The 16707-nt window shown below is 47.4% G+C and overlaps 1 protein-coding gene across 4 annotated transcripts in view; it reads right to left on the bottom strand.

The window, feature by feature from the left end:
* The window catches only part of FANCA (FA complementation group A), a 33201-nt gene that overhangs the window by 1053 nt on the left and 15441 nt on the right, over positions 1-16707 (bottom strand). For 3 of the 4 annotated variants that reach the window (XM_051805933.1, XM_051805935.1, XM_051805932.1), the window contains exons 19-41: positions 16608-16668; positions 16467-16516; positions 15322-15398; positions 13491-13595; positions 12953-13095; positions 12377-12447; positions 11114-11213; positions 10056-10255; positions 9816-9912; positions 9409-9585; positions 8307-8380; positions 7625-7753; positions 7101-7167; positions 6705-6868; positions 6316-6421; positions 5624-5683; positions 5165-5269; positions 4428-4540; positions 3553-3694; positions 2439-2501; positions 1140-1245; positions 697-772; positions 184-310 (exon numbers count right to left, since the gene is read on the bottom strand). In XM_051805933.1, coding sequence (XP_051661893.1) covers positions 184-310; positions 697-772; positions 1140-1245; positions 2439-2501; positions 3553-3694; positions 4428-4540; positions 5165-5269; positions 5624-5683; positions 6316-6421; positions 6705-6868; positions 7101-7167; positions 7625-7753; positions 8307-8380; positions 9409-9585; positions 9816-9912; positions 10056-10255; positions 11114-11213; positions 12377-12447; positions 12953-13095; positions 13491-13595; positions 15322-15398; positions 16467-16516; positions 16608-16668 — 2413 coding nt within the window. Of the gene's footprint in view, positions 1-183; positions 311-696; positions 773-1139; positions 1333-2438; positions 2502-3552; positions 3695-4427; positions 4541-5164; positions 5270-5623; positions 5684-6315; positions 6422-6704; positions 6869-7100; positions 7168-7624; positions 7754-8306; positions 8381-9408; positions 9586-9815; positions 9913-10055; positions 10256-11113; positions 11214-12376; positions 12448-12952; positions 13096-13490; positions 13596-15321; positions 15399-16466; positions 16517-16607; positions 16669-16707 lie in introns of those variants that run through there. The other variant, XM_051805934.1, reaches the window with a different exon arrangement.

Here is a 16707-nt window from a genome sequence, read left to right on the forward strand (position 1 = left end):
CTGCCCCATCCCTGGAAGTGTTCAAGGCCAGGTTGGACAGGGCTTGGAGCAACCTGGGACAGTGGTAGGTGTCTCTGCCCCTGGAAGGGGGTGCAACAAGATGGGCTTTGAGGTCCCTTCCCACCCAAACCATTCCAGGATTCTGTATTAAAAGAAAAAAAAGAGAGTCCAAGCTTCACTCACATGCTCAGACTGTGGCAGGACCTCTCCTTCCACAAAGAGCCGTAGCAGCTGGATGTACAAGTCGAGTGCCACGAGGAGGAAGGTCGGCTCTCGCCGGAGGAGCTCCCGGGGGAAGCGAGGGGTGAGGCTGGAGGAGTCACACACAGGCTCTGTTAGCTCTGCTTCCATAGGAGACACACACAGGCACAAGGCAAACACAGCTGCTGCCCTGCCTGTGTCTGGTTTACAAGTCCCATTGTGTGTAGGGCTACCCCAGGAAGAGAAGGCAAACCCCTGTTTGGAGCACAAGGCTGAAGGGAAACTTCTGGAAAAGTTCTTTAGCAAAAGATATGGGGCTCATTAAACACCAATCCTGCCCTGATCGGGTGTTCTCTCCTGCACAGCTCAGGTAAGAGGTAAATATGTGCTCACAGCCAGGCCAGTAGTGCTATCACCTGCACACCAGCTACTGTAGGTGCAAACCATCCCCTACATCCCCCCTCAGACCTCCTGCCCAGCCCAGCAGGACTTTACCTGTAGAATGCCACAGGCAGGAGGCGGATGTGACGGTCTGAGGCCGCGTTGCGCAGGACACAGTATTTCCCAGAGCCTGGAAGGACAGAGAGAGGCACTGAGCACCTTCTGTGGCCTCACCTTCCATACTTCTAGAGCAGCACAGGGGCTGCACCATTTCCTTTCAGCCCACAATAAATACTGGTGCTTGGGAGTGGTGACCAGCAAGAGAAGCAAGTTGTCCCCTCAGGTTTTCTCTACCAGGAGGAACAAAACCAAGTTCAGTCATTCCTGATCATCAGCTGCGTTTCCATATGCTGCAGTAGAAAGAGGATTCTTTTTTTAGCTTTTACTCAAGTATTTTTTGTGCTGCTTCCTCTCACAGCTACACTCTAACCCAAGCAATGGGCTCACCTGGCCAGCACCAAACCTCACCCTTCCACCCCCTGGGGGACAGGACTCACCTTGCTCTGCTGAATGGAAGAGAAGTGGCCAGGATGTGCCTCTCTCTTCTAGGCACTGCAAGATCTCCAGGGACCATTCCAGAGATGTCTGAAAATCCACTCCTTCCTGGGTGTCAGAAAGGAGAAGTCATTTGTCTTGGGCTTTAGTTGCATCAAAGCAGAGGAACCTTCACAAGACTGTACATGAAGTGCTCTCTTAAAGGACATTAAATATTTAGCCCAAGTCATTCTCCTTACTTGGTAGCCTGGATTCCCCCAGGGAATTGGGCAGTGGAGCAAGGCAGTGCCTCTATCACTAAATCAGGCTACCACAGGGCTCAGCTAAGAAGCATTTGTGAGAGAGGGGGAAGCAGCATCATGGAATGGTTTAGGTTGGAAAGGACCTTAAATATCATCCAGTTCCAGGCCCCTGCTATGGGCAGGGACACCTTCCACTAGACCAGGTTGCTCCAAGTCCATCCAACCTGGATCAATCAACAATTCACTTCACATCCTGCTCCCACCCCACCACACTCCCCGGAGCAGGTTTTGTCCCTTCTAACCTTTCTAGTGACAACATGTTTTGGGATTATTGTGGGGTTTTTTTTTCATTACTCATTTTACTTGGATTAACCTCCCAGCTCTGTCTGCTCAAGATGTTTCTCTCCTCCCTGGCTCTTCCTCCAGACTCTCCCACAGGCAGACTGAGACCAAATGGTTATTTTTGCCTTGAATCTGCTCCCTGATCCAATCTGTGAGGTGACTCCACAAATGGTTGCACTTCAAAGCTGAGGTGACAGCAAAGGGACAGAAACAAGCCTTCACAGGCAGGAGGATGCTCAGGGCAGACAGCAGCTGGAAGTAGCCTGTCATCTTTGCTCCTCCACTTAATAGCATTAAATCATTTGGAAAGAAATGTTCCTCCTTCCTGGGAACCCCTTCTCCCATGAAGTACCACATTCCAGCCTGAGGAAAAACATCATCTGACAGATGTGAAATGCTGCATAAAAGCTTAGAGAGATATGAGGTTCCTGCGCTACCTGGGAGGTGTAAGGTCTGAACAGGAAACTGCAAATAGTAAATCATTCAGGAAGAGAAATAAAATTAGTGAAAGGGGAGATAGTGTCAGCGAGAGGAAAACACAGGTTTAATCTGATGGGCACAGAAGAGCTTTCAGCAGGCTTGTCTGGGGTGTTGCTGATCCCTTTCTCCTGGCAGAACAAGCTCCCAGCCTTCCCAGTGCTGGTACAAAGCAGTTTTGGGCAGCAAACCAAACTGATCAGACACATGTCATGGGAATTCCCTCGGGGCTGAACTTACCTTTGATGCTATTTTGGCTGAGATGAGATCCAGGAGTGAGAAGAACAGCAGGGAAACAAGGAGCTGCAAGGAAAGGAGGTGCCTGTTAGTTGTACCTGCAGTGGTGACCCGGAACTTGGCCTTTCCAATAACATTTCACCAGGTACATTCCCAGGCTGGACCTTGATGGACTACAAGCACAGTGTGTTTGACCTGCTGGGACCCCAATTACCCTCAGCCATTCCACAGTTCTTGCTCGCCCTGGCACTCTCCAGGATTTTGGGGGTGAAAGCTGCTGTTACTTCCTGTGTACTAAATGCTGATATCACCTCAATGACAACAGTTTCTGGCTCCAGACCAGTACAAACAGTGGAGGAGTCAATCCCACAGGAAGAGGAGCTACTGTTGTAACCACTGCCGGGAGCAATAAACCGCCAGAGTAAACATGAGGCCCAGATTCTGCTTCAGCACTGTTACCTGTGAACCTCTTGACACAGGGACTGTGCCCTAACCCCGACTTTTTCCTGGAAAATCAACAGACAGGACTGCTTGGCAGCAGCCTGGCTTCCTTCTCAGCAGAGCCCTTCAGAGAATTCCCCTCCACTGAGGGTATTGAGCATGGTGAAAGGCAGAGGCATTTCCTGGACCCTCAAGAAATCTGTCCCTGGGATTCTCAGCACAATTTCTCAGAGCCCTTAAAATGCCTGCACTGCTGTCTCACAAACTTCCTGCATCTCCTTAACCTTCCAGCCAAGTTGCCTGAGCTAAAATCCACAGGGACTGCTCTGTTGCTGGAGGGAGAGGGATCCTGGCACAGCATGGATCAAGCTCTCAGTCTCTGCAGGGCCCTCTCCAGCTTCAGTTTTTAATGCCACTGTTGAATAGCCCTCCCTGACTTCAGAGGAGCCAGAGTCTGAGTTAAAAGTTTAAGCTTTGCACAACTTTGCCTTTAGGATAAGAATTTACCAACTGGTAATTTCAGTCACCTTTCATCAATTAACCACCACAAGATTTCCCAACAGGGATTACCAGGGATACAGCACTATCTCAGGACAACTTTTCTCAGTTAAAGACCACCTATTTCTAGTTTTTGGGTGTTGGGAAGAGCAGACACATAAAATGCAGCCAGCCTTGCCTGCTCTGCATCAGTCCCCAGCCTCTCCAATGCCTCTCTCCCTCGTCCACGTGGTGACTGCTGTAGGATGGCACTGTGGAGGAAGGCAGCCAAGAGCCAGGGAGGGTCAGAGAGAGAGAAAACAGCTCCTGAAGAGAGGAATCTGGAAAACAAAACAAGCATGATATGGGTTTAGAGGGGAAAAAAGGGGAAAAAATACAGCTGTGAATGAGGAGGAAATCAGGGACTTGGGCAAAGATGCAAGTTTGTGACTGAGACCAAAAAAATAAATTATTCTTTGCATTTTTTTCCCTGCAGCTGGATGTTACATGGAGACAGTGTAAAAAAAAAAAAAAACAAGTCTAGTATCAGGCAGAAGAATTCCCAAATCTCTTTTATCAGCAGTTGGACAGGTAGTTAACTCTACACTACAGAAGCATGTGATTATCACCTGCCATAACCTGCAAGGAGATTCTTACATCAATTCCCAGCTTTTGGAGAAAAGCTGCAGGGCACTGACATACAACATAAGGACAGGTAAAGAGGGAAGTGAACAGCCAGTCAGCAGCTTCAGGAGCCCAGATTCCCCAAATCCAGGGAGCAAAGGGTGTGGCAGCTCCAGGGAATAACTCAACACTGTGCTAAGGCTTTGTCTAACCAGGACTCTGCCTTCCAGCCTCTTCTACAGAGATTCCCTTTTCCTTATGGGGAAGCACTCTGACCCACATTACACACAGGGCCAGACTAAATAATTATAATTACCCATTTTGAGTTTAAACCCTACAAAAGAGTCTGTGTAGAGCTGTCCTGCAAGGCTCAGCCCACATGAGCATTCCAGGGCTCCAGGGGCTGGTCCTTCCAGGACAGCAGCTCCACACTCCATCCCTCACACACACCTGGTACCTGAGGACTGCCAGCCCCTCAGTCTGTCCAGCTCTTCTGCAAGTGGAGCCCCAAAGAGTCTCTTCCACTGAGAGCAAAGTACTGGCTCCAGCCTTGGCCACCACAGCTGGGGACAAAGATGGAAACCAGCAGCATTAGTGGTGGTGTGCTCAGTGGTTGGTTGCAGTCAGGTACAGCCAGGTACTCAAAGAAAGGGGGTTTTTCCCCTCTCCTTAATGAAAAAGTCCAAGTTGTGCATAAACACATCAGAAATTTCACATCCTGGAAATGCAGCAGGTCATTTGTGACCATGCTCATACCACGGTGCCCTGGAACTCCTTTAGCAGGACCAGTCAGAATGAAAGAACAGTTCCACAGGGGTGATGCCCACACTCACCACATGCAACAAAATGTGTATCCCCATGTGAAATAGCACACGAGGAGTTACACACAGGACAGAGGAAAAAAACCTGGGCATTTTGGTTGCTTGGGATGTAACAACCAGCCCCCCACAGTGCATCAGAGACCAAGACAAGCCTCCCAGCTGCCCAGTCTGAAACAGCCCCTGTGGTAACACACAGGGAGCCCAGAGCTGGGTTCAGCGATACCAAGGGCTCAAAAACAACCTGGAATTTTCCAAAGGCATTAAGAGTTTCTGTTAAATGTTGCACGCTTAAATAACACTTAAAACAAGTGCTCTGAACTGGTGCTGAATTTCTCCCAGCACTCTTCAGCCAAAGTGAGAAGTTACCGCTGCAGAGAGGAGCACCAGGGGACATTTGGTTTGACAGGCTGTTAGAGCATCGTTGACCCCCTCTGCTGCCTCCTCACAGTCCAAGCTGGCATTGAGCAGGCCCTGGAAGAGGATAAATGACAGGATGACTCCACACATATGTCTCTGCTGCTTGAAGTCCCTTACTGAGCCATGTGAAGTAATCAGAGATAACTGTAGGGGTCAGCATGGCTCAGCAAAAGAAACACGTGCTCAACAGCTCCTTCCCCCACCAGCTTTACTGCATTGTATTAAAATTCACCTATATCACTACTTCCTCCTGCCACCTCTCCTCATTTTCCTGGATTACTGCTCTTCTTGGAATTACATTAGGAGTTCTCAAAACAAGGGTACAAAGGGCACACCTCGTGTATCAGGTGTCCTGGGAAGGGAAGCTCTGAGCAGGGACAGTGAGGCAGTGACAAAAGCAGCAGTTACCCTGAAGAAGTGAGCTGTGATGTCGTAGGAGAGCGCGTACCCTCTGGAACAGACATTTTTCTGCAGGAAGACAAGGAAAGGGAAACAAAAAAAAAAAATAATTCCTTCCCTTTGGAATATGATTTTCTTAGAGCATTTTGAGTGTCTGGCAGAACAGGGCTCAGAAAGCACAGATCACCCTGTGAATCCTGATGGCAGAAACGTGGTTTCTATATAAAGCAACCCCACGACTTGTGCTGCACAGTCCCTGCATCCCCGATCACCACGTGCCTGGGGTGGCAGCAGCAGATGGATTAACAGCCTTGGGATGAACAGACATTTCTGGCTGTGCCTAATGTGACAGTGCTGGAGAGCCTGGAAAGGCCAGTTGGGATGAATAAATAGAAGTCAGCTCTCTTCAGAGCACAAAGCAGTGTCCTGAGGGACCTGCAAGTCAAGTGACCTTCCCCCAGGAAGCTGCAGGGATGTTTCTGGATGTTTCCTAGAGTATTTTCACAGGAGGATGAGGAGGATCCCACTCTACAGCAAATCAGTTAAAGGCCCTGGCATGACAGAGGGATTGCAGAGGGGCTCATGCTCAGCCCCTTCCAGGCCTTCATGGGAACACTGGGCAGTTCAGCTGCACTTGACCTCCTGACCCTTATCTAGAGCATTTACCAACAAAGAATTACTGTTTGGCTCACAATACATACCAGCTCTGAGTTCACAAAATGAAAAAAGTCTTCACAGTCTAACACTGTTTTCCTTCCTTTCCAACACGTGGTGATCAGAGCAGATGCAGGGAGCCCGACCAGAATCCTTAGGCAGGGAAAAATGAAAAATTGAGGTTACTGTCAAGAAGATGTGTGGCCTTTGAAATCCAGTCTACTAATAGGGCAACAGGTAGCCAAAGACAACACATGCAAATGAAGTTAAACAAGGTGAGTACCAGGGAATAAGTGTCCCTTGCACAATTGTCACCATGACATACAGTGTCAGTCACTTGCTGTGGAATCAGAGGGGAGGACGCATCACACACACTGTCCTGCTCGGAGCAGCAGTGTTGGTGGAGTTATTCCCAGCTGCTCAGACCTACACTTGCCTTCTGTGCAGCAGCAGCTCCTGCTGCCTCCACAGCTGCTCTTCCAAAGCAGATCCGTGCTTTCTGTCTCTCAGTCTTCCCTGGAGAATCTCAAACAGGAAGTGTCTCTGGGCAGCCGAGCAGCTGAGGTGCTTTTGCCTACAGTTCAGCTCCAGCACCAGCTCCTGAACAGAGTGTGGGGGGAAACAGTCAGGGCTACACATCAGCCTGCACTCAAACCCTCTTTGTTTCTCTGAAGAAACACGGAGATCAATAAGAAAAACCTGTCTCAATCCCCATCCCACTGCTCACACATGAGAACCAAATGGAGACTCACAAACACCAGGATGTAAGGGAATACTTTGGTCAAGTTCTAGGATTGAACATCCAGGTAACACATCACAGTCTAAAAATCACCTGCAGCCTGCAGAGAATCTCAGGGCTAAGTGACATCTTTGACTGGCCACAGCCACCCAGGTCCAGCCTGAAAAGAAGAGACACATGAGGTCACCAACCCTGTTAGCCTGGGGCACAGCACAGTTCAAATACAGTCAGATGCTTCAGATGAACACAGAGCTCAAACATTAATGTGCCTTAAATAAGCTGTAGCTGAGACAGCAGCTCTCCCCTAACCTCCCTCCTCATTTTCCAGCTCCAGCCACTCCCCCAGGGAATTTGTGCTTGTCTGGTCGAACAAATCTGAGTACAAAGTCAACTTAAAAAAAGACAGCCAGACTAGGGCTTCTCTATGGCTGCAGCCCCAGACCTCTGTCACCTAAAGCAAGATGCTTATGCAAAGATAGTTGAGTCACTCAGGGTCACCTCCCAACTCCCACTTCCAGCCAGACCAGAAGGGAACGGCTTCCATAGCCCCATGGAAGGGACAAGCTCCCATTCACAGCTTCAAGGTTACTAGCAATGGAAGTCACGATACAGAATACCTCTGTGAGAAATCCAGGAGGGCATTGATAATAACTCCACATGCCTTCTCCAGGTCTCCATCACAGCCACCAGCAGCGGAAGGTGCAGGAAGATACCGTTGATAGATGGCCCAGTAATGGAAATCCTGCCTGAAATGTAAAAAAAGGAGGAGATGGGAAATCTATTTGAATGGTGCCCTTTCCTTGATGTAAAAGGAAGCTCACACATCAAGTGTGATGAATGATGTGTGATCAGACAACAGCAGCACATAAGCACAGACACGAAGAGTCCTCCAGCAGATCCCACCCATCCCGATGCCAGTCAGCTCTTGGATTCGGAAGTGGGGAGGTTTTGTGCCAAGTTATTTGGAAGGGCTGCACATACAGGCTGTATTGGTGAGCTTCATAGAATCCCAGAATGGTTTGGGTGGGAAGGGACCTTAGAGTTTATCTTGTTCTAGCCCCTGCCATGGGCAGGGACCCTTCCACAGGTTGCTCCAAGCCCTGTCCAACCTGGCCTTCTGTAGGTTAACACACACACCCCTCATTCCAGCAGTGCTTAGCTCAGGACAAACCACAGCAGGCAACAGGCATTTGTGTCCTCCAGTAGCTGTTTATTTACTTCCTGGTTTTCAGTGCTTTGCCCTAATTTGGGTGGGAGACTCTTGGACTGCTCCCTTTCCAAGAGCCCCTCTGCACTTACCTTTCTGAAGCAGAGAGAATATCCTTTTCAGGGCACACCTCAAGCTCCATCAGCAGCCACTCTCTGAAAGACAGCTGGGAAAAGCAAGAATTTATTAATGGGGGAGAACAGCAAGGCAAGTCACTTGTGCAGAACAGCCACCTGCTTTCCAACATAAAATGCACCTTCACCCCCAGACACAATCCCATGTGGATTGAAAGACATGAAACAGGAGACAACAACCCAAGGAAGTTTTTGTCCTGTTTCTCTTGTAGGAAATCCAAGCTAAAACCCCACTGGCCTTCAAAAATTCACGGAGAACCTGTAAGGCCTGTCTTACACATACCCACCCCTTTGACATTTCCAACCACACTCATCACCTGCAAGCCCAAATACCAGAACAAACGTGTGTTATTAGAAATAAAGGCTAAAAGGAGCAAAGCACCTCAGTCAGACAGGGTGGTGTAAGCATCAAAGGGAGGTTGTAACACAGAGGTATTTCAGCCCTGCACTTTGAGCAAGCACAAGGAGTCATTCTAGGAACACCACAAACTTCTCTGCACAAAGACAAACTGGTTTTAGAGGAAGTAGGTTAAAAAAGGAAAGTCTGTCAAATCAGACACACCACAAGGGTGGTACAAAGAGAAGAGCTGAGATGGTGACCTGCATCCAGCAAGGCAGAGCTAAGCAATCCAAGGTGTACAGGGGGCTCATGGGAACATTGATATTTAGGCAAAGCACCAAAAAAGCAAAGATTTTCAGTTATTTGTCTCACCATCACTTTACAGAGAGCACAGCAGGGAGCCAAGGTGATGGACAAGCCTTTGTTCTACAGTTCTGCAGTTTCCTACTGATATGGTATAGTTTGCCAAGCTTCTTGCTTTTCCAAGAAGTAGGACACAAGGTTTTACCTCTGGTTTTCTCTTTCTACCATATCATTACCATCACAATCCACAAATAACACTGAATACACATCCCAGCCCACATGACTCAGCTGTCAGGCCAACTTTTCAGGCATTTAGCTCTTACAAGAAGCTTTTGATCACCAATAAGGAAATTGCAGAGGGCAGATCTAAAAAATGAGAATTACAGGGTGAATTTAAGGCATGGAAAAGATTTGTACCTGGAATGCTTTTTCCTTTAAGAGCTCTTGGAAGAGTGCTTGCTTCCACAAACACAGGCTGGCTCTTCTGTAGTTCAGAGAGGGGCAGGACAGGGAGCTCCAGGTTAGAGCAGTTTTGTCCTCCTCACACAGGACCCCTCGAGCCTCCAAGCTCAGCCGAGGCACAAGGTGCTGCAGCTGGAACAAAGACACAACACCCTGCACGTGGTTGTCAATGAAACAGCCACCTCTGTTTGTGTGGAACTGCCAAACCAGCTGATACACCAAGGGGTAAGAGGGGAGGGTACAAAGATGTACTTTTATGCTGTTTTCTTGGTGTAAGTTATATTTGCACAGGGCCCTGCAGCAGGAAATTGGGCTGAGACCGAACTTTCTCATAGAAAACAGCAGAACTTTCACCCTTTTACCTTTTTAATCAGGCCAGGAGGAATCAAGGCACAAAAATCTTCATGAGAACATGATGAGAACTTGCACATCACATAAGTTGCTGCTGCAGTGCAAAACCTGAGAGAGAAAAAGAAGGAATTCCATTATCTGGTTAGTTCAATCCCCTCCATGTGCTCTGCAAATCCTCCATGGGAGCTTTCCCAGCATCCCAAAAACCCTTCAGCTGGAGAAACAAGGAGGTGGTGGATGCACCATCTCACCTCATGCAGAAGGCAAATGACTCTTCTGTCCTGCACATGAGCAAGCAGGTCCAGTACTCAGAGATGGAAAAGGCCTTTTCAGGAACAGGCTGGGAGATCCCAAAACTGGCTTCTACTCCAGGAATTAAAGCTCTTGATTCACTTAAGTGGATCACAAAAGCTGCTAGTCCTAAAATATGAGCATCAGTCAGGGAAGGACCCTGAAAGGCAAAATAAATAAAGAACTAAAGAAATTTTGCTTGTGACTTTGTAACACTTCCTTTATAATATTGTAGCATTTTGTCTCATTGTGACATTTCCATTGTAACACTTTAACATTTCGTTTCTAACATTGTAATACTTCATCTATATCATTGTAACATTCCTTTTGCAACAAAAGGACCTTTCTCATGGAAAAAGTTCTGAATTAATGAAGCAGCAGAATGTTGCTTCTGCCCACTGACCAATTAGTTGAGCAATATCAATCAAGCTGATGAGACACAACCTGCAGCAGAAGTGGAGGTTTCTGTAACACAGCAACTTAAAGCAACTCACTGTAAATTCAGAATCTGGGTTCCTCAAGGCTTTTTATCTTCTCTGACAGCTAGTTTGGTCTATCAGCCTTTTACTTCCACCCTTGCAATATCACAGGGTAGAGAAAATAAACCACACAATTCTTTAATAAGGAAATCATGCACTGCTGAGGCCCAGATTTGGGGGGGTTTATTTTATTTTTAAATTTTTACAAGTGAATTATTTGATGTTGAAGCTTAGGAACGAAGCATTTCACTATTTTTCTTTTGCCTCCTTCCTCAACTTGCCTATTTTAGCTTCTGTTAAAATGTATCTAGAATGCATTTACCTTCCGCAGCAGTGTTTCTGTAGGAAAAAATTCACCTCACATTCCTGAGGGCAACTCCATACTATTTGACCAAAATGGGATTATTTTGGGAAGCCTGGAGGCCAGTGAAGTCCCTTCACAGTGCAGCCTAGATAGGTCCATGCCCCCCAGCCCAGGAAATGGATTAGGATAGTCCTCAGCACACTATAACCATAGGATTCCTGGTTGGAAAACTGACCTGATGATAAATGAGCTGACAGAGCCTGGCCAGAAGTGCAGGTAAGAGATTCCTGTGTCCACACATCATCTTCACCAACAAGGAGAGGCATGGGCCCTGCCTGCAGAAGGAGAAACCACAGACTTATTTCATTTATCCCCGACGCAGGAAGAGGTGATTAAAAATGCTTAAACACCGTGGAGCTGAGCCATCCTTGTCTGTAAATACACCACAATTATCATTCCCTTTACAGGCTCGAAGGAAGGGGCACTTTTGTGGTACCTAAGCAGAGAACCCCTACAGACATGACCCTCACCAGTGTCCTGCCTCACATACTTGATGATATCCCACATACTTGTTGTCATCTCTGAGGTGACAACAAGGGGAGGAGGAGCTGCCTGGGGCACAGCCTCAGCACAAGGTAAACAGAGGCAGAGCAATAAATGGGATCAAAAACAAAGCAAAAAGAAGTTGGTATCACAAGGTCCTGCTACATAGCAGAGGAAGGGAGGGAGGGACTTTTCCACCCAGCTCACAGAAAAACCCACCCTCGAGGAGATCAGGTGGGAGTTGGGTTAGAGACGATTTCCTGGGACTCTTGTTTATCACAGCGACTTCCCAGCACAGGTTTTTAGCACTGATTCATCTGCTCCAGGGCAAAGCACTGTAAGAGAGGGAAGGATGCTCTGGTTGCCAGAGCAGGCTGCCCTCCGGAGAGCAGCCCCAGCTGGGAGCCCAGCCAGCTCCTCAGCACGCTGCTGTTTTCCAACAAAGTGATTTTCCACTGACAAGTTGCCCATAATGTTTACAGACTCTGCTACATCATGAAGAACGTGGCTATCAACAGTTCTTCCAGGGGCAGAGCAGTGCTGCCTCTGCCTCCTCAGCCAGGCCAGAAGCAAACGAGTCCCTGCCAAGGGGAAGTAATTCCAGGACAAAAAGGATTTGCTTCATTGCCATCCCCCACCACTGAGCTGCAAACATCTGCACGATCACATCGTGTTTGTGGGGAGTGTTTAAACCTTGTCACAGAGCACAAAACAGAGCAAAGGCCACTTTTCTGCAGGGATCAGTAACAACAGAGGAGAAACATGTTTTATTTACACAAATACTTCAAAGCACATTAATTCTCAGAGTGTAGAAGCTCTGAGTGAAGCAGCCTGCAGCTGCCAGCTTAGCACAGTGGGAATGAGCAGCTAAAGTTCCTCTATGCCCCTGGAAAAGTGTTGGAATTCTGGTGTATCAACCCATTCTGATTTCCCTACTCTTTGACTCACATCTTACCTGTCAGGAGGGTTAAAAGAGGAAGCAGCTATTAGGGTTTGGCAGAATGATGTCAGCAAAAGATCAACAATCTGAAATAAAAAAAAAAAAACAGGAATAAAAACCAGGAATAAACCTGGAATGAAAACCACACTGCTAATTCCTGCTTGTCAGGCTGGATATCTAGACCTGGTTTTCTGCTTTGTGTATATTATGTTTCCTGATATTAAAACAAGGAGACACACTGGTTAATGATATTCACTCCAACTTGTACAGATCCACTGGCATTAAGGATGGAAAATTAAACCCCTAACAGCCCAGGAATGATCCCAGCACACAACAAACACCTAGACAAGGCTGCTGAGGAAAGCCTTGCTCATCCCAGGACTGCTCTGCCAGAACATACCTCTAGATCTTGTCATCCAACAACTTCCAGGAGGTTAAGATACATGAATATTCTGTGCAAGGCAGGACAAGGCAGACAAAAGGGGAAGTGCATTTCCTGCTCTCCGCAGACAAAGCAGCCTTTCACAGCTACCATCCAGATGCATTTTTCCCAGCCCCATTGTTTCTCTCCCCAAGCCAGATGGTACTCACACTCCGATGGCAGGGTTCCAGCCTGGGGGCAGGAATGGAGACTGGGATTGGAGAATTCAAAGGAGCAGCTTCATTCTCATCATTGCTGTCACTCAGGACACTCCGGAGTCTGTCAGAAATCACGGCAATCTGTGCTGGCACATCTGCGGGGAGGCAACAGGGGCAGAGAGGAACCAGGACAGCAGGCATGGAACATTTGCAACCCCCCACAGCAGCAAGAAGAACAAGTGAAATGTATACTCTAACATATGAAAGGGGGCCCAGGTCACCAGGTGAGCCCAGGAGTGGGGCTGCAGAGACTGGTGTGGCACCAAGTGATCCTCGCAAAGATGGAGTCCCAAATTTCCCAAGAGGAATACATCTGACATTAAAATATATGTATTAATAGTTGGAACGATTATCAGTTCTGAAGGATTTCCAGCTTCAGGTAGCAATGGCAGTAACTCTTGCTGTGGCTTTGGCCAGCATTAGCCACACTTTATTCAGGCAGCTTTTGGAACAGTGAATGAGGGGTAGTTGTAACTTGCATCCCTCTTACCTTCCCACTGAGTCTGGTCCACAAACAGTGTCCTGAGCTCAGCCAGCTCAGCCTTCAGCTGCTCAACAGGCTCTTTGGAAAGGCTAGGCTCTGCTTTGGACTCATCTGGACAAGGAAGAGAGGAAATACATTCAGCAATCTCTGTGTGCACTTTCTGTAAAAGTAGAATTTACTTTTCCTGAAGCTCTAACAAAACCCCAAACTGTCAATCTGCCACACACACAGCTTTGTTTTTACATTCAGGATGTGCTATTTAATTAATAATTGATGGGTTTATGCCTAGTTGCAGAGAGGAATTCAGTTTTTAAAGACAAGAGCCAAAAAAAGTTCTGTTTTCAGAGTTTTCTTCCTACTTCCTTTAGCTCTCCCCTCACAGAAACATTTGCTGTCCTCAAAAGACTGGAATCAGACTCAAAATGCAGAGACAGATATTACAGCATGGATACATCATCAGCTTCTCCTCAATTCAACACCATGCACTTCTCCAGATGCTACATGTTACTCTGTTCTTTTTGTTTAAAAGAAGGAATAAAAGGAAATTCCTTTAACCACTAGAAAGAGATGCCACTAGCAACTGCCTCAGCCCCCAAACCCACCCAGAGTTTGTTAGACAGGAACAACTTCTTGTATGAGAGCCAGGAATAAATCACCCAGGAACAAGAACAGCAAATAACAAAGGTTGTTACTGGTTGTAAACACGCTGTAAAATAAGGTGTTAGGAGACCACTGAGTCATCTGTGTGAGAGTGAGCACTGAGAAACAGGGTTTGAGGCTGCCCAGTGCTCAATCCTGCCCTAAATCCAGACTCTGTGCTGAGCCCAGGGACAGAGAAGGGAGTAGAGGACAGGAGGGGACACGGCTCAGGCTGAGCAGGAGGCTGGCACTCAGCTCGGGCTGTGCCACTAGAGGTCAGTGGAACTCCGGGAGCCCTGCAGAGCCTGCCGGGATGCTGCGGATCCCCTGCCGGATCCCCAGCCCGGCCCGCAGGGACCTCATCCCACCCGGTTGCCAGGCCAACCTCGGCAGCCAGCCTGCTGCACATCTGCCGTGCCCGGGGACGGGCTGTCACGCCTCTCCAGCCACAGCATCTCCACAGAGCCTCAAAGGCCCCGAGCAGGAGGTGGCTACAGATTTATCTTTATAGTCAGAGTATGAATCTGTAACTTATCCCCACCACGCTCTGGGAACAATCTCTGCTCACCAGCCTGATCTTTTCATTTCATATAAAACATCTGAAGGTGCGTAAGAAACACCCACTGGCTGACAGAGACAGCAGAGCTCACTAAATACCCATTTCACTGACCCAGTAAAGGGGCCCAAAAATCATCGGGACCCTCCCACAAAAAACCCTATAAAACCAGGAGCTGCAATCCTTTCCCAGCCCCTCCTGTTCCCCCAGATGTCCCTAATCCTCTCTTAAAAGAGGATGCCAGGAGCTCAGACAGCACCAGTGCCATTGCACAAGGGATCAGCACAGCAGGTTCCCAGCAAAGCAGGTTTTGCCTGGGCTGAGCAGCTCAGGCTGCAAACGCTGATTCATGGAGAGGTCTCAGAGGTGGAATTCAGCCAGCTCAGGCTCAGGCATCATCTGCAGCCTCAGCACAGCACAGAGCTCCCAGGGACTGCAAAACTCCCACCTAAGCAGGGCTGGTAGAGAAAGTCATTACAGGAGTAACTATTTAACACCTCGACACAACATAAAGAACCTACAGTTATTTACTTGTGGATTAAAGACCTATCCAGCCCCAAATCTCTGAGAATTTTCAATACAGAGGGCATCAGTGGAAAAATTAACCTTTCAAACTGATCCATAAGTAAATGTATTTTTTACCTTGTAACACCTTCTCTTTCATAGCATGACAGGCTTGGAGGTATGAGGAGTACAAGTTTGAGGGTATTTTATCAGCTCTGTAATTATATTAAAAAAAGAATATATTTATTATCCTGCATAACCATACACTGCAGTTTTATTAAATATAAGTACAAACAACAGCTCTGCTATGAAATGTAATTAGAGGGGCTCTGAAGCATAAAGAGCATCTGAAGCATTTTTTAATCGTCTGACACAAGGGGCAGAGATTTCTATCCAAGGCTTTCACAGCAAGTATTGCACACACATAACACACACAAAACCAATACTATATATATTATTTAATTCATGCTTTAATGCCTATTTCATATGTAGTAGGTGTCTAAGATCTCCTAAGACTGTGAGCTGTGAGATGCAGCATTCACACATGTAAAACACAAACGTGATGAGCCCAAGGTGTGACCTCTCCTTGCTGGGCAGGCACTCGGTGCTAAAACCATGTCCCACAAGGCTCCCTGGAAATCAGCTGCTTCTCTTACAACTTTAATTTTACAAAACGATCCAGTCTTTAATTTTAGAGCCAGACTGGAATGACAAGGCAGGACCAAGCACTTCATTTGCAGGCAGTGTTGCAAACATTTTTCCTTCATGAGAGGTTACAGAGGAACTACTGGATGTAAAATAAAGCTGCTTCTGCAATGCAGATAAGCACTTTTAAACATGCATGCAGGGCAAGTTGGAGCCCTGAAAGGGGCTGTGTCCTCCTGGGGTACCACCCTGGTGTCCCTTGAGCACTAACAGAGATTTAAGTTTCATCTTCCACTCCTCCTACATCCTCTCCCAAAGAAGCTTTCACAGGGGGGCTCAGATTCCTGGGGAAATTTTATATTCATCTATATCCTCCAAAATTTGCATAAGAATATACCTGGCCCGGAGCCAGAGGGACTCCTAGATAATGATTTCACAGAGGCCACAGGACTAATGACAGACCTGAAGACTACAAAGACAAGCTCCCCCATCCACAACCTGCAAGCCACAAACCTGGGCCACAAAGCCCTGCCAAGGTTGGTTGTAACCAAGGTGTCAAAGACTCTGATAATCTGATATCAAGTGTCCCGAAAAGAAAGCCCAGCAGCACAGAAAATGGCACTGGGAAGTCTCAATACCTCTTCAGAGAGTCTATAAAAGCCATGCGTGCATCTGGGGTTTTAGGGAGCTGCAACAGAGAAAGAGACAGGTCAGAGGCAAATTACCTGTGTACAAACACACAGCTCATGGGAGGAGCAAAAAAAGAGCCAAATACTCACCACACGTGGTCTGAGCAAGGTAGGAAGGAACCAGGAAGTGTAATATGGTCGCCTGAAAATACTGAGAAAATAAACAGAGCAAAGTATTAACAATGCCAAA

This window comes from Manacus candei, unplaced genomic scaffold (genome assembly GCF_025592945.1).
Source record: "Manacus candei isolate 608988 ecotype Guabito, Panama unplaced genomic scaffold, ASM2559294v1 h1tg000065l, whole genome shotgun sequence".
Taxonomy (NCBI): Eukaryota; Metazoa; Chordata; class Aves; order Passeriformes; family Pipridae; genus Manacus; species Manacus candei.